The sequence below is a fragment of the Rhinopithecus roxellana genome, chromosome 13 (assembly GCF_007565055.1).
Source record: "Rhinopithecus roxellana isolate Shanxi Qingling chromosome 13, ASM756505v1, whole genome shotgun sequence".
Lineage (NCBI taxonomy): Eukaryota > Metazoa > Chordata > Mammalia > Primates > Cercopithecidae > Rhinopithecus > Rhinopithecus roxellana.
In genome coordinates, this window is record NC_044561.1 from 17,122,711 (window position 1) to 17,148,351 (window position 25,641).

The following is a 25,641-nucleotide window of genomic DNA, read 5'->3' on the forward strand; positions in this document are numbered from 1 at the left end:
CCTAATACCAAATGGCCTTTGAACAACATTGCTTCACAGCCCAGAAAGTTCCACCACAGAACCCAAGAAAGAGCTGCAGAGAGAGAAGAGGTGGACCCGAGTGGGTGTGTGGCCAAAGCACCCACCCCAAGTCCAGTTCAACCAAACTAGCTGCTTTCATTCAGTTCATAAATCAGGCCTTTGAAAAAGAGCACTGCTAAAATGGAAAAAAAAAAAAAAAAAAAAAAACAGAAACAAAAACAAACCCCTTACAAAAATCATCTGCCTATGCTGTGTTCTGATAATTCTGAAATGTCCAAATAACACTGTGTATCTGTTCTGAATATTTATTACGTATCTTTCTGTAATAAAAATCAAGACCACCATGTCATTTACACTTTTTTTTTTAATCTGGTAAGAACAGCATCAGAAAACAACCTTCGATCGAGAGGAGAACCAAGAGCAGGGAGATCAGCAGCCAACTATTCCCAAGGCCAACCTTGCCACAAAGCAACCTTCGGGTCACACCACCCCTAGGGCTGTAGTCTTAAAAGGCTTCTGGGAGTGCAATTCTCACCACTACAATCAGAAAATAACACTCGAGATCAGCACCCCAAGGAGTTAACATCTGTAGTTTAGAAACAAAAACAAATGGAGCTCCAGAAATGAAATTACAAATCAATCACATGAACGACAGGCGGCCGTCAGTTGGCCGACCCCTACTGGGTCTAAAGGGAAATCTGTCATTGGGGCCGCCTCGCCCTGGCAAGATGGGGTTAGGTCCCGGGAGTGGGCCAATTGGATCAAAGCGTGGTCTGAGTGGAGGGAACTGGCTGGGTGTCTCCCCAGGACCAGGAATGAGTGAATTGATTGGGTCTCCAACATAGGGAAGTGTTGGTCTTTGGTCATATTCACCCCCGATAATTCCTGGAGGAAGGCGGGAGCTAGGAAACGGCCTAGGGTGCAAGGGGTTGGGATAGAATGGAATGGCGTGAGTTGATGATGGCAGGAGCATCACAAACCGCCCTTTGGGGGATTCTTTTCTTTGTATGTGCCTCTTCCTGTACAGCTGTAGAAAAAAGAAAAATAAAAGAACAAGATAAGGTAAGTGATCTGGATGTTTCCCTGTAGTTCTAATTTGCTTTCATAGTAAAGATCTATAGGTACACCTCAGAGATATTGTGGATTTAGTCCCAAACCAATGCAATAAACCAAGTCACACAAATTTTTTGGTTTCCCAGTGTATATAAATCCTATGTTTACTATACTAAGTGTGCAATGGCATTATATCTAAAAAGACAATGTACATACCTTAATTTGAAAATACTTTATTGATAAAAAATGCTAACAATCACCTGAGTCTTTAGCAAGTTGCAATCTTTTTGCTAGTAGAGGGTCTTGCCTCCACGTTCATTGCTGCTGACGGGTCAGGGTGCTGGTTGCTAAAGGCTGAAGTGGCTGTGGCAATTTCTTAAAATAAGACAACAGTGAAGTTTGCCACATTGACGGACTCTTCCTTTCATGAAAGATTTATCTGTACATGCAATGCTGTTTGATCGCATTTTACCCACAGTCAAACTTTCAAAATCAGAGTCAACCTTCTCAAACCCTGCTTCTGTTTTGTCAACTACATTTATGTCACATTCGAAATCCTTTGTTGTCCAGGAATAGATTCCATTCCAAGAAACCACTGATAAAGAAAAGGTGGTATATATATACTATGGAATACTACTCAGCCACAAAAAGGAATGAAATAATGTCTTTTGCAGCAACTTGGATGCAGCTGGAGGCCATTATTTTAAGTGAAGTAACTCAAGAATGGAAAACCAAATCTTGTGAGAGCTAAGCTATGAGGATGCAAAGGTGTAAGAATGACATAATGGACTCCGGGGACTTAGGGGGAAAGGCTGGGAGGGAGGTGAGGGCTAAAAGACTACATACATCTTGGGTACAGTTTACACTGCTTGGGTGGCGGGTGCACTAAAATCTCAGAAATCACCACTCAAGAACTTATCCATGTAACCAAAAACCACCTGTAACCCAAAAACTACTGACTCTTTTTTTTTTTGAGATGGAGTCTCACTGCTCTGTTGCCCAGGCTGGAGTGCAGTGGTGCGATCTTGGCTCACTGCAAGCTCAACCTCCCAGTTTCACACCATTCTCCTGCCTCAGCCTCTCAAGTTAGCTGGGACTACAGGTGCCCGCCACCACGCCTGGCTAATTTTTTATATTTTTAGTACAGATGGGGTTTCACCATGTTAGCCAGGATGGTCTCAATCTCCTGACCTCGTGATCCACCCACCTTGGCCCCTCAAAATGCTGGGATTACAGGTGTGAGCCACCACACCCGGCCGACATTTTTTTAAAAAAAGAAACCACTTTCTCTCTTCATCCATAAGAAGCAAGTTCTCATCCATTCAAGTTTGACTGTGAGATTGCAGCAATTCAGTCCCATCTTTGGGCTCCACTTCTAATTCTAGCTCTCTTGCTAGGTCCATCACATCTGCACTCCTCCACTGAGGTCTTGAACCCCTCAAAGTAATCCATGAGGATTGGAATCAACTTCCAAACTCCTGTTAATGATATTTCCTCTCCCCCCATGAATCCTGAATATGCTTAATGGCATCTAGAAGGGTAAATCCTTTCCAAAAGGTTTTCAGTTTCCTTTCTCCAGATCCATCAGGAATCACTGTCTCTGGCAACTATGGCCTTACAAAATATATTTCTTAAATAATAAGATTCAAAGTCAAAATTATTCCTTGATCCATGAGCTTCAGAATGCAGTTGTGTTTGCTGACATGAAAACATTAATCTCCTTGCACATCACCATCAGAGATGTGGGATGACTGACTGCATTGTCAATGAGAAGTAGTATTTTAAAAGGAGTATTTTTTATAAGCAGTAGGCCTCAATAGTGGACTTGAAGTATTCAGTAAACCATGCCATAAACTATGTACTGTCATTCAGGCTTTGTTGTTCCATTTACAGAGCAAAGGCACAGATTTAGCATAATTCCTTTTTTCTTTTTTCTTTCTTTTTTTTTTTTTTGAGACAGAGTCTTGCACTGTCTCCTGGGATGAAGTGCAATGGAGCGATCTTGGTTCACTGCAACCTCTGCCTCCCGGGTTCAAGCGATTCTCCTGCCTCAGCCTCCTGAGTAGCTGGGATTACAGATGCGCACCACCACACCCGGCAATTTTTTTTATTTTTACTAGAGACAGGGTTTCACCGTGTTAGCCAAGATAGTCTCGAACTCCTGACCTCAGGTGATCCGCCTGTCTCGGCCTCCCAAAGTGCTGGGATTACAGGCGTGAGTCACCGCACCCAGCCTGAGTGAGCATAATTGTTAAGGGCCCTAGGATTTTCAGAATGGTCAATAAGCACTGGCTTCAACAATCACCAACTGCATTAGTCCCTAAAAAAAAGAGTCAGCCTGTCCTTTGAAGCTGGGCACTGACTTCTCTCTCGCTATGAAATAGATGGCGTCTTCTTCCAATAGAAAGCTGTTTCATCTACATTGAAAATGTGTTGTGTAATGCAGCCACCTTCATCAGTGATTTTAGCTACATCTTCTGGATAACTTGCAGCAGCTTCTCCATCAACACTTGCTGCTCTACCTTGCAGTTTCTGTTATGGAGACCTTAGAATAGTACCTTATGAAACAATATAATATATTCTTTTCATAAGGTACTATTTTAACTAGCTGAACAGCTGATGACTACTCCAGCACAAAGACAATTCATTTAAATTTTGTTGCAACAAAACAATGTTTTACAATAAAGATGAAAAATAATCATTGTGTTAACATTTTTTCCATATAATTATAAGAAAATAAGGACTGAGTCTAAAGTAAAAGTTGAAAACATTTTCATTTACTGAAATTTAGCAGTAAATTAAATGAAAACAGATTTCATTACATCATATAAAAGTGAAAATATACCCTTAATATATTAATTCACTAGTCATTTCTGTGTTATGGACATTAGCCTTAATATTTAAAAATACCTACTTCTTTCCAATCTGTGTCTTGAACTCTGACAGTATTGTCTACAAAGGAAAAATGAAAAATAAGGATTTAAAAACATTTCATTCATCCAGCATTAAACAATGGGTTTTGTTTTTCTCCTAAGAAAAGTGAAACTTACCCATTAAGCATAAGAAAAAAAGGAAAAAAAACGAATAATTTATATAACACACACTGTATCATTCGTATTTTCTTATCTAATAATTCAAACACTTTCTTGATGGTTAAGGGTGATCACCGCTGCTCTGTGCTACACGGTAATTCAATGCAGTGATTCCTCAGGGACTATGGAGAAACATGTGGCTACTCTCTTTGTTCATTAACTAGTTCTACACTGTATCTTCTCCCCCTAATCTCATTTAGGTGTGTCACCTGCTTCTAATCCAATGTCTCATGTTACACCAAACTGGGTAACCTCAGAGTTTCTGTATTACAGCCCATGTTCATTACTGGAGGTCACACTGACTTAGTCTTTCATCCATATTCTGGTTACACTATTTTCTCCCAACCATGTCCTGAATGACTCGGCTATCAGAAGCATGACCTGTAACTAAGTATTTTTTAATGTACTTATTTATTTGAAATATGTGAAATGGGGAAAAAGAAACCCATTCAACTTTAAGTATACAAAAGTGTTTGGATAAAAGATGGTATCTTCTCTACAAGTTACTACATTAGCAAGGAAGTAAGATTTATAAAAGCTCTGGCCCCATAACATTATATCTATAGAAAAATCGGAACAGCTTACAAATGAGCTTGTGGGCCACAATCTAAAAATTAAAGAATAATTGTGCTTTAATCCTAAACTTGAATATACAAGTGAAAGAGTATTTGTTCCTTTTAGGAGTATTTATATCATACCCTGCTTTTTCTCAGTGCTTCCATATACATCAGTCATTCTGCCTTTTCTTTTTTACTACATTTTTATTTCTTTCTTGAGTTGGAGACCAGTCTGGGCAACACAGCAAGACTTTGTCTCCACTAAAAATAAACAAACAAAAAAGTTGGCCAGGTATGGGGGTGCATGCCTATAGTCTCAGCTACTTATGAGGCTGAGGAGGGAGGATCACTTGAACCCAGGAGTTGGAGGTGGCAGTAAGCGATGATTGCGCCACTGCACTCCAGGGCAACACAACTAGATCCTGTCTCAAAAAAATAAAATAAAATAAAATGAATTATTTTTTGAGATGATGCTTTCTTGCTGCCAATTGTGACAAAATAACATTTTAAATGTCAAATTCAGGGGCATAAATAAAGCAAAAAGAGGACCTCAGGAATCAAAGAAGAGGAAAAGGAACAAACTGGGTCATTTACACTTCTTACGTTTTGAAATTTTAAAAGAAAAAAACATTGTAGCAATCCAAATGACTCTACATTTTTTTTAAGGGAGCTATCTACCCACCAGATTTTTACAGTTACTAAGGTAGTATGTGTTAACATCACATATAGCACTATCATTCAAACATTTATGTGAACCACATAAAAATTTTACATTGCAACACAGTATGCACCTACCTATACATAATTGAAATAGAAGTCTACTCCTATTTTATAAACAGGAATGCTATTTATAAAATAAATATGGATTTTTCCATTGTGGGTTTTGTTTTTTTGTAACATGACCCATTAAATGGATTTCATGACCCACCCCAGGGTCAAACAATCTGAAAACACCAATATGTAGTAAAATGGTGGCAGCAGAAAAAAAGTTCCACAATCAGGCTTTTGGCCTTGTAGCAGGAAATCCTGATGCACAAGTTCTACCATCATCACTGCCACAATAATTACCAGGTCACCACAATGTGACCATACAGAAATAAAGCTGCCCTGGCAACATGGCAGAGGTCAACAAAACTTTCTTAACTTACACACTGGTCTCAACCATGAAAGCAGTTCAGAAATGCCAGCTCATTTCTAAGTCAGATGCTGACTATTGTCTCTAGCGAGAAAATAAGCTTGTCTTACTTCCATTTTTCTATCCTGAAATAATCTTCTTACACTAATGAGCGATTTGTGTTGTGCAAAATACAAAAATGAGAGAGTTTTAGGGACACAGGCAAAGGTATATGAAGCTTAGGTCAGTCTCTTTAAGACTATTAAAATTATTTGCAACAGAAAAATCCTACAACTAAAAACTTTTGGTGAGCTGAGTAATTAAGACAATAAGAAAGAGCCCTTTCTTGTGATATGTCATTATGGAAATCACCTCGAAAATCACGCAGATATAAAAACCTCCACAGAAGCGGGTCATTTGAAGCAGTAAAGAGGTCACGACAAACTGCAGACAAAGACAAGACGGAACGAACATCCAGAAGTCGGAAGATCCGTAGTTTCAGTTCCAATGGGAGGACGACCAACCCAAATACATCTGGTAGGCTCAGTGCTAAAAGGAAAAAAAGAGAAGTAACAGGTATTACTGAGTAAAGAACATCTGGCTTTCTCCACACAGTCAATAAAGTTGCCACCCGTTCCTTTCTAAAGTGGCAAAAAATTAGATGGTACTCTTAATTATCCCCAAGTATGCATCATCTACAACAAATTCTTAACCCCAGCTTGACTATAATTACTACTAACTCATGCAACTCTAGGCCCTTACTCCCTTGATGTTTTAGTAGAAAGACAAATGCTTTTTAATATAAATCAAATAACTATGACAATTGCTAAATACTAGCCAATGGCCTCTTCTGTCTCAAACATTATTCAATACAACAAAATTTCTTCATTCAACTACAGAAAATAATTATTGGCTTTTATATCTGATTCCCTGCCAGTTATTAACTGTGTGCCTTTGGACAAGTTATTTAAACTCTAACTTAATTTCATCTGTAAAATGGATTAATATTACATCCCACCTACTTCAATGAGTTGTTGTGAAAAGTAAACATATTAATACGTATTAAGTGCTTAGAACAATGTTTGGCACACCAAGCATAAGCACTCAAGTGTTAGCAAATTACTATTATCTGAAGTCTAGCAGGCTAAAAAGAGATAGATAAATTCAGAAACAAAGCCAAGGAAGGAAAAGAAAAATAATATGTTCCAAGTTCAGTGAAAATTATGTTTTGGTTATCAGCACCTTCAAAATATTTGTGATACTATTCTCTACTAGCAAAAATAATCAAAATCCAACAAAGACATATCTACATGTGTTTTTCAATTGACATTACTTCCTTTCCCTCATCACCAACTATAAAGACTACTGTTATAATAGACATGCCACTGTTCAACTTGACACCAAAAATATTACTTACTTCTCTACACACAGAGAGCATATAAAAGCCACTATCTATTCACATAAGTCAGAAACTACCTACTAGTTGGAGAATTGTGGTAGATAGTATTATGGTTCTCAACCACTTCCTATACATAATTATACTTCCCCACCCCACTACCATCAGGCTTGGCCATTTTTGTCTTATTTTTTCAATAAAATGTGAGTGGAAGTGACATATATAATTTCTGGGCAAAAGCGTTGAACGAACACATAATTGGGCCACTGGCATTCTTTTCCTTCTACCACAAGAGGAGCATGTCCTAGATAAAGACAACTCCTTCAGCCAAAGCAAACCCACATACAACATGTACACGAGCATGAAGTAAATTTCACTGTAAGTCACTGAGATTTTAAATTTTTTTAACTGCAAAAAATAAAATAAAATAATAAGAGAAAGCTAATATAAGGATCTTGAGTGAATTATAAACCTTACTGAATTATGATTTCATCATGTATAAAATGAGTACCATAAAATTTACTTCAAAGTCATTAGCAGTAAATAAGAATGCATGTGAAATACCCAACAAAGTGCCTGCATAGAGCCTCCAATAAATGGTTTAAAAAAAAAACTCAGATCCAATTATAGACCATATATTATTTATATGTGTGTGTATATATATATGTGTGTATATATACACACATATATATATGTGTATAGAGAGAAACAGCATCTATTATGTACCTGACCCCATGCTAGACCACAAGAATACAAAAGTAGATATATTCCCTACCTTCAAGATATTCCCAACCTTAGGTGGAAAGAAATCATATCAACAATTATAGTCCATGGAAAAGAGTCGATAATAAAAATATGTACAAAATAGCAGAGATACAAAGAGAAAGTAAATAGCACTTAAGGAATGTTAAGCTTAGTCTTAAAAGAGGAACATTTAGCTAGGAGCAGAAAAGAGGGCAGTCAGATGTCATACCCACCAAGAATACTAAGTATACTTACTATTCTTTATAGTCCCTTGAACTGAGATAGTATTTCATCTCTTACCTTGTCGGGTAAAAGCCAGAAGAGGATACACCAGCTGGTCTTTAAAGAGGCGAGAGAGTTTCTGAAGATCTTTGTATATCTTGGCTACATTTTCCCCTAGAATATTTTTTAATGAAAAATCAAAACCCAAAATCAAGTGGAAAAACTGTCCTCTATTTCTGCCAAACACAATCAACATGGCAAATAAATATTCACAAATAATTCACAAAGATAAGCATGAACCAAATTCCTTCATGGAAGAAGTACAGTGCAAGACTTGATAAAACTGAATCTTAGATATAAAAGCTAAAAATTCCATGCTATCAAATTAGTAGAGTTGTGCCCAACCTCTCTAGCTCATAGGCTGCAATTGTAGAAAAAGCTTGTGTGAGATTCATACACAGGAAGATTTCCTGAATAGCTATCAATCTGTGCTGGGCACTGAGGATACAGCGGAGAGCTGTTCCTGTAACGCTTAGAACCTGGTAAATTAATAGCATTTATCACATGATGACTATGTATCAGCACCTGTGTCAAGCATTTTTCAAACTTTCACATCAGAAGTTCTTTCCTAAGTAATTACTATCTCCATTTTAAAAACAGGTCAAGGTACAGAAAGCCTGTCCAAGGTCCCATGGTTAGTGGCAGAAGAGTGCACAAACCCAAGTCCATGTGGCTCAAAAGCACTCATTTTTAGCCACCACACTGCTACTCAAAATGTGGGTGACAGATCACCAGAATTGACCATACCTGGAACTGTTTAGAACTACTGAATCTCAGGCCCGCTGCAGACCTAGCAAATCAGAACCTGTAGTTTATAGTAAGATCCCCACGTGACTCATATTAAAGTATGGACGCACTACCAAATTGCAGCCGAGGTTCCCACTTGTTTTGCTATTTACCAAGTGTACAGCCTTGGACAAATAACCTGCCCCTCTGATCCTCACCTTTTTACTCAACTGTTTAAGGGAGACACCACCACTACACCCGGTAAGCGTTGTTATAATTGAGAGCTCCACGAGTAGTGCCTAGTGTATCAGTAGACAATTTATGCTTGCTCCTTCCCCATTCCATATTTATGTATTTCACTATCTATAACAAATAAAACACTCAGTATAACGGGATCGATAAGAAGAAGGAAAGAGACATGCAGCTAATGTCTAAATCTTTGTTGTGTGACTTGCAATCTTGAACTGAAATTTGCTGTCAAGGTATCATTTTTAAAAATCAATTTGGCTCAAGGGCTTTTTTCAAATGTGAAAACTGATTTTCTTTAAATGAATTTTTTCCTTCAGCAACCTGGTATGTAACTATTTAATTAGAAACTTATGAATAAAAGGATAAATAACAGTGCCTAGTTGTAGTTACTAGGTGCTATCAGCCACAGTAAAAATTCATTAAAATGACTTGCCAAATGAGCAGAATATTCCTACTCAACATAAAAGACTTTATTAAAAATACTTCATTAAAACAGTCCATAAAGTTGTAATTTAACAGTATTTAACACTCCTCCTCCCTTCCATTTCCTTTTTCCTTATTTAAGAGAAAGCAGATAAAGAATAGCAATCTGAGCTACATTCCTGTAAAAGTTGTTTTAAAAGGCTGGGAGTCAGCCAAATCTATTCCAATCCTGTATTTCACCACTGATTAGCTCTGTGACCCTTAAGTAACTTAATTTCCTCTAAATCTGTTTCCTGATCTAGAAAATGGGCATAAAACCTCTACTGCTGTAGAGTGTAGAGTATTTCTACTCTCCATAACAAGGTCCTCCCTATACAGTGAGCCAAGGAATTTCAAGTTTTTCTGACCCTAATGATAAAAGCCATCTATACAGATTCATCAGTCCAGTGTATGCAGTTTCAACAGGGGCAAAAACTGGTCCTTGACAGGTTAAAAACTATTATATGGTTTGTGATCCTTCAAAGGGTCACAGTACATAAATAAAATATATTTGTGGTATTAAATTTCATGAAGGAGAGAGATTGGGGGGAAAAATCTCCAAAGGCTCCTTTGGGAAGTGATAATAAAAAGATTGAGAAACTCTGGCCCAGTCTGACATTAAACGTTCAACTCGGCCAGGCGCGGTGGCTCACGCCTGTAATCCCAGCACTTTGGGAGGCCGAGGCGGGCACATCACAAGGACAGGAGTTCGAGACCAGCCTGGCCAATATGGTGAGAGCCAGTCTCTACTAAAAATACAAAATAATTAGCTGGGCATGGTGGTGTGCACCTGTATTCCCAGCCACTCGGGAGGCTGAGGCAGAAGAATTGCTTGAACTCGGGAGGCGGAGGTTGTAGTGAGCCAAGATAGCACCACGGCACTCCAGCCTGGCGACAGAGCGAAACTGCGTCTCAAAAAAAAAAAAAAGCTCAGTTCACCTAATGCCCAAGTTCTGATTCTACATTCAACCAGAGACCATTATAAATATGTATTCTGCTGTCTCCTTTTCCTGTCAGTTTTAGTTAGTATAAATCAATCTCTCAGGGCTGATCTCCCCTAGGAATGAACAAGAATGAGTCTTTAGACCTTCAAAGCAACCATGTCAATCTAGCCAGCCTTTCCTAAAGGACTGCTATAAATGCCATCTTCCCACTGTACCACAGCATTCCCACTAGGCTCTTAAAACCCTCCTAAGTTTACTAAGAAGATTAAATGGAACAACATATGTACGGACACAAGTACAGAATGAAACAGGCACTTAAAAAATGTCAGTTCCCCTCTCCACCTTATCTCTTCTCCTCCAACCACCTGTAACTGCCTCTCACAGTTTGGTTTAACTGAAAAATGATAAAAAGGAAAATCTGTCTTGTTTGCATCTATTAATAATTTTATAGAGTTTAGGCAAAACCTTACCTAGAATGCAAACTTTTGGTAAAGTATTAATCTGTATAAAACAGCAATCAAATTTATGTAGGTTTAAACAAAGATTTTGATTGCAGTTTTTCCTCCAATAATCTTTAATAATGAACTTGAATTACTTCCATGAAACACAGATCTCCATATTGGTTAAATATGATACCAGAGAGATCTCCAAAGATTAGTACAGAAACTATGAACTATCATCAGAGTGTAATAACTTACATACTAGTGTTATCTCATAACAATGTAATTCAGCACTCTATGACCCTAAGAAAAACAGGAAAGAAACAAACTCCTCAAATTATAAGCAAAACTTTTGCATTTTTTAAACCTTTGCATTCTTAAGCAAACCACATTATCTTCAATATGCTTTAATCTCATATAGAAATTTTCTGTCTTTTGAACATTATCTTTCAGATTTTTTTCTTACACGAATTTCACAGAGTTTCACTCCAAAAGTTGAATAATGTTTATATTACCTAGTTTCTCTTTGCAAATAAAAGATTCTGGTAGCAGCTGCAATCTTTTTACACTTCTAATCTCATTGTTGATTTTCAGTGTAGCTGTAAATAAACAAAAGAAAGATGATAAAAAATTCTGTCACTTCATCAACTGCCTTTCTTTTTTCGTATGGGCTTGCATTTCCTTGCTGCTAATATACTAAAGACACATTATACAAAACAAACTGTTCTTCGCCTATTTCTTTCTCTGACAGCAAGTTCAAAAGTGTAAACCTGGCATCACATGAAGTAAAATCACTCTACAACACCACCCTTAAAAACTACAGAAAGCATCTTTATATAAAATCCACTAGGCAGCAGCTTATTAGTAATTGAAAGATACGCAACAAGGCTCATCAGAGGCAACTAAACACAATAAAATCACTATTTCTAATGAAGTCACTAAAAACTCCATTTATCTTTTATTTAACCCTTGGCAATGAGTCTTCCCTTGTTCATTAAAATAATCTTGCTAGTTTTCAGAGCGTCATCTCTCTTCCAGACCCAAAGGACCAATATTCTTGACATCACCAGAGGGTTCAATTTTAATCATGTATACAAAGGCGCACTTCAACTCATTCCATGAAAGAGCCCAGTGATGTGCTTATGCACATGTGCACCAAGCAGGATGCCTGGAGTGAAGGAAAGATTTAAAGACACACTGCTCTTTTCAAAGAATCAATCCTGGAATGGCTGGCTGCCATGCAAGTCTGCCAAGAGCTGATTTGCCAAGAACAGTAAAGAAACAAAGTATGAGAAATTAAGAAATCATCAAGACATTCAGTAGTTATTCTTTTTATATTAAGTATTCTGAATCTAATGAATAGAGATTATTATACACGTCATTAAGTGCTTTTATAAGAAATCAAGGCAAAATTTGCAACTACACGTTTATTATTTGGTAACTTCAACCTTGCAAGTTACGATGTGATGTAGCAGAATGATTAGACGAAGGCAGAAACTGTTGACACTCTGTACAAGAATGCCAAGCTAAAAGCTGCATTTGCTAATGATGACGAGCTGCTGGATAGACATTGCTAGGTCCTAGTGTCGTCAGACGGTCATGTCCTGACAAACGTGAAGCACCAGCAAAGCTACTAAACCTGACGTTTCCAGACTTTTAAATGACATTTCAAAGAACCTTATGACTAAAGAAATAGAAATTTCTTAAGAGGCCAGGTGTGGTTCACAGCCCTTTGGGAGGTCAAGGCAGGAATACTGCTTGAACCCAGGAGTTCGAGACCAGGCTGGGCAACACAGTGAGACTTCATCTCTACAAAATATAAAATAAAAAATAGCCAGGTGTGGTGGTACACGCCTGTGGTCCTAGCCACTCAGGAGGCCAAGGAGGAACATCGCTTGAGCCCAGGAGGTCAAGGACGCAATGATCCATGCTCTGGCTACTGCACTCCAGCCTACGTGACAGAGCAAGACCCTGCCTCAAAAAAGAAGAAAAAGAAACTTCGTAAGAGGGGAATGACAACTATCCAACATCTCAAAGATCAAGACAGCATAAGTCAGTAGCTTTCAAAATAGATTTTAGCAGGGAAAAAAAACAACCACCATTTTTTTCAAACAGAATCTCACACAGAACTTCAATAAATGAAACAAATAAACATTTTGCTGCTTTAAGTGGTGATAGGGCTTCTACCTAACTTTCATCTAGGCAAAGGAGCAGCTGCAGAACATACTGAAAAGCTGCAGACCTAAACCTTTGACCTAAGGCTTACCAAAGCAACTTCCTTTGCTAAACAAAAAAGATGAGCTATACTGAATAAACAAAACAAACGCAGCCCTCCCAGTCTTACCACACTATCTTTCTAACTAAAGGATAAATCTCAAAACCCAAAACAGAATAAAAATGAAAGCTCCTAGTCATTCAAATGCATCTCCAGGATGTGTGATTATGATAGACCACTAGGAGTTAATATGAACCAAAGTGGTATCTGAACTAAAACACAAGGATGGAATGCCTTGCTATTCCAGTGAAATTTCTTAATACGAAAAAGGAGACAGGAAAAGTTATTTATGCAGAGTGACATTTGTTGGGGGAGGCCCAGCAAATAAAACACATACTTACTAAGGCCTCAGTAAACTTAGCATTGTTGTTGTGCATTGCTGGCCACAGAGATGCCAACTTGGATAAATGGTGACCCCAGCTCTAGTTCCCCATGTCTCAATTCGAGACCTTTGTTAAAAAAATAAAGCCATCCACAGGCATAAAGAAAAAGTATTCTCCAAAGAGTTCATGTATAATAGGCTCATTTCACTCATATTATCCCCCAGAGCAAAATATTACAAAGATTAAGACATCAAGAAAATGGATGCCCTAAGAGTGAAGGGTGCTGGCCTAAACAACCCAACAACCTCTTACTCTATAATCTTCCAGACACATGTTATCAGTAGTCTAGGAATTCAATAAAGTTGAGAAGGACTCACAACTGTATCATGATAGCCAATCACTGAAGTGGCTATAAAACATTTGGAAAAAACGTCTAAGAATCCATAAATGAGCAACCATGACTACGCTATCCAATTACCATTTACAACAATCAGGTTTCCCAGAGGCACGCAGGTGAGAGTAGCGGAGCTGCCCTCGCAGAGAGGATGCATATAATGCAGCTTATACACCCCGCTCAACTTCCACTTCTCCGGCATGGACAGTGCTTTGGCTTCGGTGCCCTGGGGAACGAAATGAAAGGGAAACAAATAACGAAGAAAGGTGTTACTCTCAAAAAGATTAAAAATCCAAAAGACTCCTAACTTGTTTGAAATAATCACTCCACATAGTCCTCTTAATACAATGCATCAAATCATTAATATTGCCAATATATTTCATATTGTAGGATAATTATACTGTGTATTATAGGATAATATATTACAATACTTTTAATCAAAATTTTTGTTCAAATAGGTAAAATTGCATCATGGAAACAGGGATTGATCTCTCTCTTCAAAGACTCACTTCTCTGCCTAGCAAAACCATATGATTATTTAAAACTCCAAAATAATCAAATATCACTTCCTCTGTAAAGCCTTTTTCAAAGAAAAATTGTTTGCCATTTCCTTTCGTCCCCTAACATTCTATTCATATTTCCGTTACACTTCAACTGTATTATTATCTATGTTTACTTGTGTTATTTCCGATTATCTTTTTATTTGTCTCTCTCCTCTATTTATGTATGGACTCCTTAAGGACAGGAAATATCCCAATATTTTGATATCCTAATTTCTGGGTCAGTGCATGGCATGCTGCAGGTGTGCACTGATCACCGAATTACTCTATATCTTTGTAACTTATAACATGGCTCGCAGACCAGCAACACTGGTATTATGCAGGAGTATGAAGAAGTACACGGTCCATTCTACAGTTACTAAATCAGAATCTGCATTTTAATAAGGTCCTCAGGTATTCCAAAGCACATTAAAGTTTGAGAAGCAATATTCTAAACGTTCTCCTCCATGAATTCCTGGCATCCTATATATGAATATGTCTCTCCCAGAACTTCACCAATATAGCACAGTGCTTTATATTTTTGTCTATCTCCGCCACTCTCAGACTATGGGCCACTTGAGAGCAGGAACCATCCACATGTATGAGCAATCATAATGTTTGTGTTTTGCTTGCAGAACTTACCTGAGGCATGTAACCTGACTCCAACATGAGAAGATGTATCAACACGATCAAGGCATCACTGGCATCAGAACAGTCAGCTGATTGATACAAGGTCTCTAATGAATGTGGCACTTGCCCTTCCACCGATTCACTACAGAGCATGGGTTCTGAGGGGTAGAAACCTGTGCCCTCTGCCATATCCTCAATATCTTGAATTGACTCAGCTTCAAAATTTTGACTAGGCCCTAACTGAAAAAGAAAAACAAAACAATGAATTAATTAAAAAGCCTTATTTTTACACAATACATTTTTTGTATCCTAACGTGAACTAAGTGCTGAAAGTCAAAGTACATCATTGGGTTCAGAAATGGGAGACATTTTAAGTGAGTTCTTATAAATAAATAAGCCTGCGACCTACTCTTCCATCCTCAATTCCTCACCTGTTAATTCTAGCTGATACGTCAAAAACCTGGAAATCATCCTAGACTCCTCCCTCTACCTAACTAAACCTTGTCCCAAATCTGATCAGTCTTCAAAGTTCCACTGAAACTAACTCCTAAACATGTCTAAAATTTGCCCCTTCCTGCTCCATTGGTACTTCAGACTCTCATCATGTATTTCCTGACATCCAACAAGAGTTTCCCTTGCAAGTATCCCTTCTTCAACTTTCTTGTCTTCCAATACATCCCATCCCCTGCTGCCAGAGTTTTCTTGACAATTAAAAATCCGATCATGTACTATGTCCCAGCTTAAAATTCACCAGTATATCCCCAACACAGACAACAGCATTTCCCTCAATTGTGCCTTAGATGTTCTCAGGAAAAAAGGTAGTCCACATGGAATAAGTGTGGAAAATGCTACATGCTGCAGCCACCTAACTTCACGCTCCATATTCACAAAATACACTATTTGCATTATAAAAGCACTGAGGAGTCTAATAACAATAATAATAGTGTGTGCATAACACTTTACCAAAAAACTCCGTCTTCAACTGTCAGCAGCATCCCTGTAACATCATCTCACGAAACTAGATTTTCAGAGGACACTGAGAAATGCAGGTCCTACAAATGAAGGCCAAACTTCTAAATCCCTTAGCATACAAAGTCCTTCATCACCTGATCTCTGACTCATTACCAAGTTCACTTTCTGCCAGTGCCTTCTTACTCACCCCAATATTCTCCACTTCTTCAAAAGAGGTAACATAGACCACAACTCTGCCCTACAACGGCCTTGATTATTTAACCTTATCACACCGCACTGCACTGCAATTTTCTGATTACATATCTGCATCCTTCCATGACTACAAGCTTATAAAAAAACAGACTACATGTCACCCATTTTTGTAACCCCAGTAAAGTACCTAGCACAAAACAGGTATTCAATGTCTGCTGAACGAATGCTGAAGGATAATACCTTACAACTTCATAATGTCTTTATTTTCAAAACATTTTCTTATTTGTTCCTTATAACAATCCTATAAAATAGGCATGGCAGGTACTGCCTTTTTATAGATCCTGTAATTATAAGTCTGAAAGATTAAATAACATAATCAAGGTTACCAACTAATAAAAATTTGAAACGAACCCAGATCTCCAAACTTGCAGCTCAGGATTTTGAGATAAAAAAAAAAAAAAAAAAAAAAAAAAACTAAGTTACCTATATTAAGTTTGCTCAGAAAGCTTGTTTCCTAGGCATATGCCCAACTCTTAATGCAAAGCATAAGTTTCTTCTTTTTAGGGTTTGCATTTCCATTAAAGAAGGGGCAAAGGAAATTAAAATTACACAGTATATGTAAAAGGTTGGAGGAATGTAAGGGAGCCAGAGGTGACAGCTGTTCTTCCAAAATCTCTGAGGACCTAAGCCCTATGGCTTACGGAAAAGATCCAAAGTCACTTGTAAAAACCTAGAGGCCAATGAGAAGTCACACTACCCAAAAATGAGGTATGGCACAAAAATATTTCCGTATTTCCTGAGAAAATAGAAACAACTATATTAAAAACCACTTAACATCAAGCTAAACTATGAAACAATAGGTTTGGCTTCTTTACCACTATGTCTAACTTTTGGCCATTTACTACTTATTGGCAGTTGTGTAGGACAGAATATATGTGGAAAAATGAAAAAGAGTTACCCTAGGCTGAAGTACATGAGAGGGAGATACCAAAATCCCCTGCTGGGCTTGTCAAACCTTACTCCTACTCTATGGGAACCACTGACATTCTCTGAGCTATTCTGATATGAGTATTTATCAAATTCTTCACGTGTGAAAATGAAAAAAAAAAATGGTGAGCACCACACCTCTCTGAACAGATCATTTTGCCATATGTCATTTACAAAAGACTAAAATAAGTGACTAAAATGCATGAGAGCTAATATTAGATTCTGATACCTGCTACCCGTTTCTCATTAAAGACTCAAGAGGTACTGGATGAATTCCCAAATATGACGAAATAAGAAAATTGATATTTAATTACAAGAGTAAAATTTACCTCCTATGGTTTCAAGTTTTACGCATCTATTTTCCTTTTCTAATGCTCCATTCTATATTACAGAGTGTAATGTACTTAAAAGCATTATTTATGAGATCTTGAGCTCAGTTTCCAAACTCTTAAGGTTTTCCTGTCACCCTTTACAAGTCTTGGAATACAAAACAATATGCAAAATCTTAGAACTGAAATTAGTAACTTCAAGCAACATTAATTTCTCAAAATTTTCCAAAAGGACACTAGCAAAGTATCACAAATACTATGAAAAGTTTCATCTTACTAGACAATTTTAAAGTACACAGAAGTAAAAGTAATGGGCCCTACTAAGTTATCCCAGAACAAGCCTATCAGCAAAAAAGACTCAGAAATATAATTTAAATATACAGCAAAATATTCTTACTCATTCCCCAGTTTACCTCTGTGAGGCAGAAACATACTGATACAACAATAATTTTAAAAATAAATTAAAATCCACATATCTGGACATAATTTTCACAACTTACCAATCTATTAAAAAGTATTTTTTAATATGTCTATACTTAATGCCATGACAAGTTACCATGAATACTTATACTCAAAAATGTTTAAGGTCAGCAATTACATTGAGGTGATAAGTGTACATACAAAAAACAATTAACAAGATGGCATGTATATTGGTATTAAAAAAAAACAAAGGTGATCATTTGCACCATTCAAAAAATTAAAAGGTCGGATAAAGGCTGGGCATGGTGACTCATGTCTGTAATCCCATTACTTTGCGTGGCCAAGGTGGGCAGGTCACTTGAGATTAGGAGTTCAAGACCAGCCTGAGCAACATGGTGAAACCCCATCTCTACCAAAAATACAAAAATTAGCCAGGCATGGTGGTGTCTGTGGTCCCAACTACTGGGGAGGCTGACGTGGGAGAATCGCTTGACCCCAGAAGGGTAAGGTTGCAGTGAGCTGAGATTATGCCCTATACTCCAGCCTGGGTGAGAAAGTGGTACACTGTCACAAAAAAAAAAAAAAAAAAAGTGGGAAAAATGATGGGGCATGTACAAGGCAATAAAGATAATCAGATAATCAATACAAAGAAATTAAAGAAAACTATTGGGCTATGGTTGGCAAGGGCTTAGGAAGATGGGTAGAAATATAGATAAGAGAGGGAGGAAAGGTAACAGGTTCCAGTCTGGGTGAACAGTAAGACCAAAGTCACAAAAGCAGTCACCAGGCTGTGTGTGTGCACATGCATCCAAGCAGGTGCATGTGCTGGCTGGTGGGGGCGGGGGGAAATGATGGTCTGTTCTGGAGATGACAGTTTAAAGGAGGGAAGAACAGAAACTAGCCCTAAAAAAGTTGAGTGGAGTAACTTTCCAGAAAGCCTTGAGCACCAGGTACAGGAGGACAGACATCATTTTCCTCTTCTGTAAAATGACAGGGTTGAACTAGAGATACATGGTATTTTTCAGCTAAAAAACTATGAGAACAAGTTTATGAGAAAGAGTTAATGAAAGACAGCAAGGGAACAATAGCATCAGAATCATGTAGGAGGAAGGCAAACCCAGAAAACAGACTGAGGAATAAAGCCATTGGAACCCGAAATGGAAAAGAGAAACTGCCAAAGAGTATTAACGGGCTAGATTTAAGCAGTCAAAAACCACAGAAAACCAGCAGTGCCACTGACAAAGAAGGGAACATGAGCACACATATTTCCAAATTTATGTTGAACATATAGTCTGCAATGACAATTTACAAATGCAAGTATAAATATCCTGCAAGTCATTTGGAAATAATTGGACCACATTCATAGCTTTAATGAGTAGACCAGATCAGAGAAGCAAGGCTAGGAATCATGAGCTTAGGAACAATAATAGAAGTCAAGGGATAATTCATCTGAAGGATAGTATGTGAACAAAACAGGCAGAAACTAGGTACTTTGGGATGCCAGCCCCATATTGGTATAGGCATTTAGCAGTTAAAAAAATATATTCTATAAAAATATAATCTGTAGCCAGGCACGGTGGCTCATGCCTGTAATCCCAGCACTTTGGGAGGTCGAGGCATGAGGATCACGAGGTTAAGAGATCAAGACCATCCACACCAACATGCTGAAACCTCGTCTCTACTAAAAATACAAAAACTAGCTGGGAGTGGTGGCGTGCACCTCTAGGCCCAGCTACTTGGGAGGCTAAGGCAGGAGAATCGCTTGAACTGGGAGGCAGAGGTTGCAGTGAGCCGAGATTGAGGCACTACACTGCAGCCTGGTGACAGAGCAAGACACTGTCTCAAAAAAAAAAAAAAATATATATATATATATATATATATGAAAAATAATGTGCAATCTATTGATGATAATTATCCTGACTGGAACAGAATTCAACTGAGGTATTCAATATGACTTATCACCTACTCTACTTGATATATTGGTCTTTAATACCCACCGTACTGTTGTCATTCCAAACATCAGACTGGGCTGCCTGTCCTTGGAATGAATCACTCGGTTGTGCATCCTGTATGCTAGTCTGATTGGAGCTGATGGCCAAAGAGGGTTGGTCATTACTCTGGAGTGAAGAATGCTCTGAATCTGTGGATGAAGGTAAATTAGGCGCTGGAATGTCATCTTGAAGAATCAAACATATCAAGTCCCCAGAAACAATCCCATAGGAAGCCAAGGTCTCTTCATCTCCAGTGAGGGCATCCTTGTAGTTCAATGTAATTGTAAATCGGGTATCAGAACTGCCAAGAAAGACGGATAAGCATAGTAAGAGCTACCTACTTCTGTTACCTTCAACAGCACATCTGAAGCATACATAAGCACACAGTATGACCCTAGAAGAATTAAGTAATGAAGAGACAAGGTCTCACTATGTTGTCCAGGCTGGTCTCAAGCTCCTGGCCTCAAGCAATCCTCCCGCCTCAGCCTCCTGAGTTGCTCGGATTACAGGCATAAGCCACTACGTCCAGTTACATTTTTGTTTTTGTTTGTTTTTTAGAGACAGGGTCTCACTCTGTTTCCCAGGCTGGAGTGCAGTGGCACAGTGGCACGATCACAGCTCATGGCAGCCTCAAATTCCTGGGCTCAAGCAATCCTCTCACCTCAGCCTCCAGAGGAGCTAGGACTATAGGCACACATGACCCTATCAAGCTTAAAGTTTTGAGAAAATTATCAAAATTATTTATCAATGAATGCCTAATCTATAGATTTCTAATGGCCAAAACTCTCCACCTGGGGGACAGGATACAGTAATTCTCTATCATTAATCCACGCTTTCCTCAATTCTAAGATGCACATTTTTATATTTTGACATCTTTGAAATTAAGATGCTTCCTAGAATCAATCACATATCAACTGACAGCATTTTTCCCCTGCTGTTACATAAAACAATGTGTCTTCCAAGTGACAGCATGTAAGATTCAATGAAATACCTTTAAAATACAAATTAGATCACATCATTCCTTCACTTAAAATCTTCTAATAGCTTCTATTTGGAATCCTTAACATAACTTCCAAAGCTCAACGTTTGACCTCTTCCCATTTATCCTACTGCATCCTATGCCATCCATCCTCTCTCACTGTTCTCCATTCACATGAGCTTTCCATCAGTTCCAAAAAGCAGATCAGCTTCATTGCAGCCTTCGGGCCTCTGCATGTGCTCTTCCAGATCTTCAAATGACTGACTCCTCCTCATCATTCCAGTCTCAGCCCAAATGTCACCTCTCCAGCACTCTCTATTCTGCTATGTTCTACTTGAAAACGTCGTATCTACTTATCTATTATCTGTCTACCCTACCCCTGCCACTAGAACTTCAGTTTCATAAGATCAGGGATCTTATCTGAACAGTTCAAACCATATCTTCAACACTGGCAAATATAAAGTATTCGTGAAATAAATGCAACCACCAAACATTAGTTGGGAAGATCAAGATGAGTGTGAAATCAAGGATGTCTATTCAATATCCTTACAGGAAAGTTTACTCACAATGGTCCCAAAAAACCTGATCCATATATTCATAATCACAAAAAGTTAGGGGAGTGTATGTATATGACTGAGTATAAATTCATCTCTCTTACTGATGATGACAAGCTAAATTCACCCTTCTACTGATTGTCGGCATCAGCCTTTTAGTGGAACACAGCACAAACCCAAAAGCTCACTGCTAAACAAGCTCAGAATTCAAATAAGCCTGAAGCAACAAACTCCCATTCTTTCTGCATCGCAGATTATTTGACATTAGAAGAATAAAATGTTTTTCATCACACAGTGGTGAGGAATAACTAACAAACATTACAAAACATTTTTAAAAATATTTACACTTAGCAATACTAATTTCATTACTTTTTTGAGACGTTAATAAAAGATGAACTCCTTTAACAATTATATTATTTATTCTCACAATGCTGCATTTTGAAAAGTGCTCCAAATAATTCATGTTTCTATTTCACTCGTAAATATATTTTTTCTTACTAATTGAAGTATCCTTGGTAGAGAAATTAAAATGACTGAAATAGAAGCTATTGCTGTTTGTTAGAAAACAGGTGGCCCTGCTTCTGTTTTCAAAATGCTTTGATAAACAAAATGTTGAAAATCTGCCATCTGCCCACAAAAACACCACCCCAACTTTGGCAGAAAAAGGAAAAACACCTCAAAAGAACTATGTGTTTATGGGTCATCTGTCACAGCAAAAGGTTGCTTTTTAAAACAGTATCTAGTACAATGTACGTTCAAATACCTGTTTGTAGAAAAGGTCATGGTCCGCTCAATAAATACACCAGCTTTTCCTCCCACTCTAGAAAAAGGGAAAAGCTATTTCTAAAGTCATATGTAGTTTTCCAGGATTATACCTCTGAAACTGGGGACTTAAGAGTAGTATTTAATTCCAGGAAATGAAATTCTAGAAACTCCAGGCTTTTCAAAAGCATTTCATGGCTACGCTGTCTATGGAGTAGCCATTCTTTTATTCCTTTACTTTCTTAATAAACTTGCTTTCACTTTTCTCGTAAAAAACAAAAACAAAACAAAAGCATTTCATGACTATCCTAGCTCCACTTGCTCAGTAAAGATACTTTTAAAATAATATCATATGGACATACTTTAAAACTGCACCTTTATTAGAAAATGAGAATACTTTCAGAAAAAATGAGTTTACTTTCACAAGCTGAAGTTTACATTCTGTCCAGGTAACCAGCCTCAACCGTAAAAACAAATCTGAAAGAGAAACCAACGGGCCCTTTTGTGCAAACAGTCATACTGAGTTTCACATCCTTTCAAGACTGCCTAATTTAAAAATAATAAAATATATATATACACATGGTAATACCTTTGAAAGATTAAGTTTGAAGATTTATTCAATCTTCTACTCATGACCTGCTGGTAATGATGCCAGTATGCAAAACACACGGGTTTAACAACAAGAAATAACAGTAGGCATGTCACTTACCATAATATTTAAAAGGAGTTATGTCAGTATCTTATTTAGGGTTTATTTTTTTAATCAGAAAAAAACAAGCTTACTTTCAATCTAATAATGTTTTATCCAGAAAAATGAAAGGGAGAGAAGTTCAGAATAACGGCCTCATTTTACCCAACTCCCTAAAAATAAGGTGAAAATGTAGGAAGGTTTTTGTTTTTGAAGAATTCACCTAAAAATCCCCAGGGAACATCTTTTTAATTTTTCCTTAGCACACTCAAGTTTCAAATTCACTAGCTCAGTATTTGAAGAGGACCACTCTTACCGTGCCGCTTTACTCCCAAATTGTTGCCCCCCTAAAAATATCTTTTAGGGAAACAAAGCAGCTTCATCTGCAGTCCCATAAACCAATAACAGAATATGATCCTTTTTCAACTTTACTGCCCCCAAACTGCAAGCTCACAAGATCAACGTTTGCCTCAGTTTTAGCAAAAAAAGCAACATTTCGCCCAAGAAAAGCAAAGGGCTGAAATATGCCTACACGTTGTACTTTCTAAAACTTTTCAGCGGCTAAATCCAAGCGCTCACCGCGATGCCTGGCGCATGAACGTAACAATCTAAAATTGCTGCCGCTTCACAGCAACCATACAAGCTACCGGTGGCCTCGGATGGAGGGCAGCTTTTTAACTTCCAGCAATTTCCAAGCTTTTTCATTGAAATACTCCAACAGCTGAAGAAATTAACTCGGACCCCTGACAGTCCAGAAAGGTTTAACCCAAGCCAAGCTCATCATTTCCAACTTGAAATCTAACCAGTTGTGGGAATTTTGCGTTCCCTCCTCTCCCCGGTTTCGTTCACTGCAAGACCAGAGGCCATGACTCACCCAGGAGGGGACCGGAGCCCCCGGGAGGCCGCGCCATGTTCTCCAGGAGCGGGACCCCAGCCGACCACCCGCGCGTCCAGTTGCCGGCACCCCCTGCTCCGCGACGCGCGGAAGAGCCGAGGCCTCCAGTGAACGTCCCCCCACCCCCGGCGTCCCCGCACCTGGCCTAGCGCCCGGCCACGCCCGCGCCTGCAGCCCACAGATGACGCCAACCCGCCCTGCACCCAAACCCAGCACTCCCCACTCCCCGCAGGCCGCCAGCCCCGGACCCCGCGTACCTGTACCCCCAGGTGCACAGCAGGGCCTGGCTCAGGTGCGCGCGCAGCTGCCCCAGCGTCGGCTCTGCCTCGGGCACCTCCAGCGGCCAGGTCCGCTTCAGAAGCCGCACCCGCAGCCTCATGAAGGCGGCAGGCGGCCCGTGGGGCCCGGACCCGGAGGCAGCGACGGGGACGGCGGTGGGGCCGAGCAGCTCTAGCCCCAAACGGCTACAACCCCGGACCGGCGACTACCGGAGCTGAGGGGTTGCTGAGGCGAAACGAGGAAACAGCCACGCCACCGTGGCCGCCCTGCCGGTCGGGTTCTGGAATATGAGCGCCCGCCCCACTCCTGAGGGCGCCGCCTGGAGCGAACCCCAAGAGCTGGAGGCGGGCTGGCGGCCTAAATGAGCCAGGCCTCTCGGGGTCGGCCGATCGATGACTCGGCGCGCAACGGCACTGCCTGAGAGCGCGGGCACAGTGCGCAGGCGCCGAGATGCGACCGCGTCCTGGCGTCTCCGTCTTTCCTCGGCAGTAGCTGGGACTCTGTGTACTTGCTCCCTGTGTGCATGGAACAACGGTAGCGCAGACAGGGATGCTGCAGACAGACAATACAGTCGCCACTCCCCAGGACCAAGTGTCATGCCATTTCTTCTGTGGCCCCCAGCTCCAGCGGCATCTGCTCTGAGAAGCCTTAGGTTAATCCTTAGGCTTGGCCGGGCTCGGTGGTTCACGCTTGTAATCCCAGCACTTTGGGAGGCCGAGGCAGGTGGATCATTTGAGCCCAGGAGTTGGAGATCAGCCTGGGCAACATGGTGAGACCCCCCATGTCTACAAAAAAGACAAGAAATTACTCAGGCGTGGTAGCGCCTACCTGTAATCCCAGCTACTTGGGTGGCTGAGGCAGGAGGGCCGATTGAGCCCGGAGGTCGAGGCCTCAGTGAGCTGTGATCGCACCACTGCACCTCAGCCTAGTTCCACAGAACGAGACCCTGTCCCAAAAAAAAAGTAGAACTATTTGTAGCCAGTAATCTATGTTCGACAGTTTATTAGAACTCTGTTGCTGCGTAACAATCACCCCAAAGTTTAACGCAATAAACATTTGTTGTCCCACAGGTTTTAGAGGTCAGGGATTTGGGGATACGTGGCTGGGTGGTTCTGTCTCCAGGTCTCCCATGAGATTACAGTCAAAGTGTAGGCCAGGGCAGCAGTTACTGATTAGGGCCGGAGGATCGGCCTCCAGGATGGCACACTCATGACTGTTGGCTGGAGACCTGTTTTTCACCACGTGAACCTCCCCATAGGGCTGTTTGAGTGTCCCCATGACATGGCAGCTGGTCTCCCTCAGAGCAGGTGATCCCAGAGAGACCAAGGCATAAGCCACAATGTCTTTGATGA

At 39.5% G+C, this 25,641-nt stretch overlaps 1 protein-coding gene across 3 annotated transcripts; it reads right to left on the reverse strand.

Moving 5' to 3' along the window:
* Positions 1–365: 365 nt before the first annotated feature.
* On the reverse strand, positions 366–24,710 carry FBXO7 (F-box protein 7). 3 transcript variants are annotated; one of them, XM_010379141.2, is made up of 9 exons: positions 23,990–24,151; positions 20,139–20,281; positions 15,254–15,481; positions 14,157–14,298; positions 11,596–11,679; positions 8,278–8,373; positions 6,210–6,386; positions 3,989–4,026; positions 366–1,048 (listed from the first exon to the last, which is right to left on the reverse strand). In XM_010379141.2, the coding sequence occupies exons 1-9, from the start codon at positions 24,024–24,026 to the stop codon at positions 662–664; spliced, it is 1,332 nt and encodes a 443-aa protein (XP_010377443.2). In that variant the 5' UTR covers positions 24,027–24,151; the 3' UTR covers positions 366–661. The 3 variants fall into 3 exon arrangements, with proteins under 3 accessions (XP_010377443.2, XP_010377444.1, XP_010377442.2); XM_010379140.2 differs by lacking the exon at positions 23,990–24,151 and adding an exon at positions 24,268–24,710 and having other exon boundaries at positions 370–1,048; positions 20,139–20,433; XM_010379142.2 differs by lacking the exons at positions 3,989–4,026; positions 23,990–24,151 and adding an exon at positions 24,268–24,710 and having other exon boundaries at positions 368–1,048; positions 20,139–20,433.
* Between the last annotated feature and the right edge of the window lie 931 nt (positions 24,711–25,641).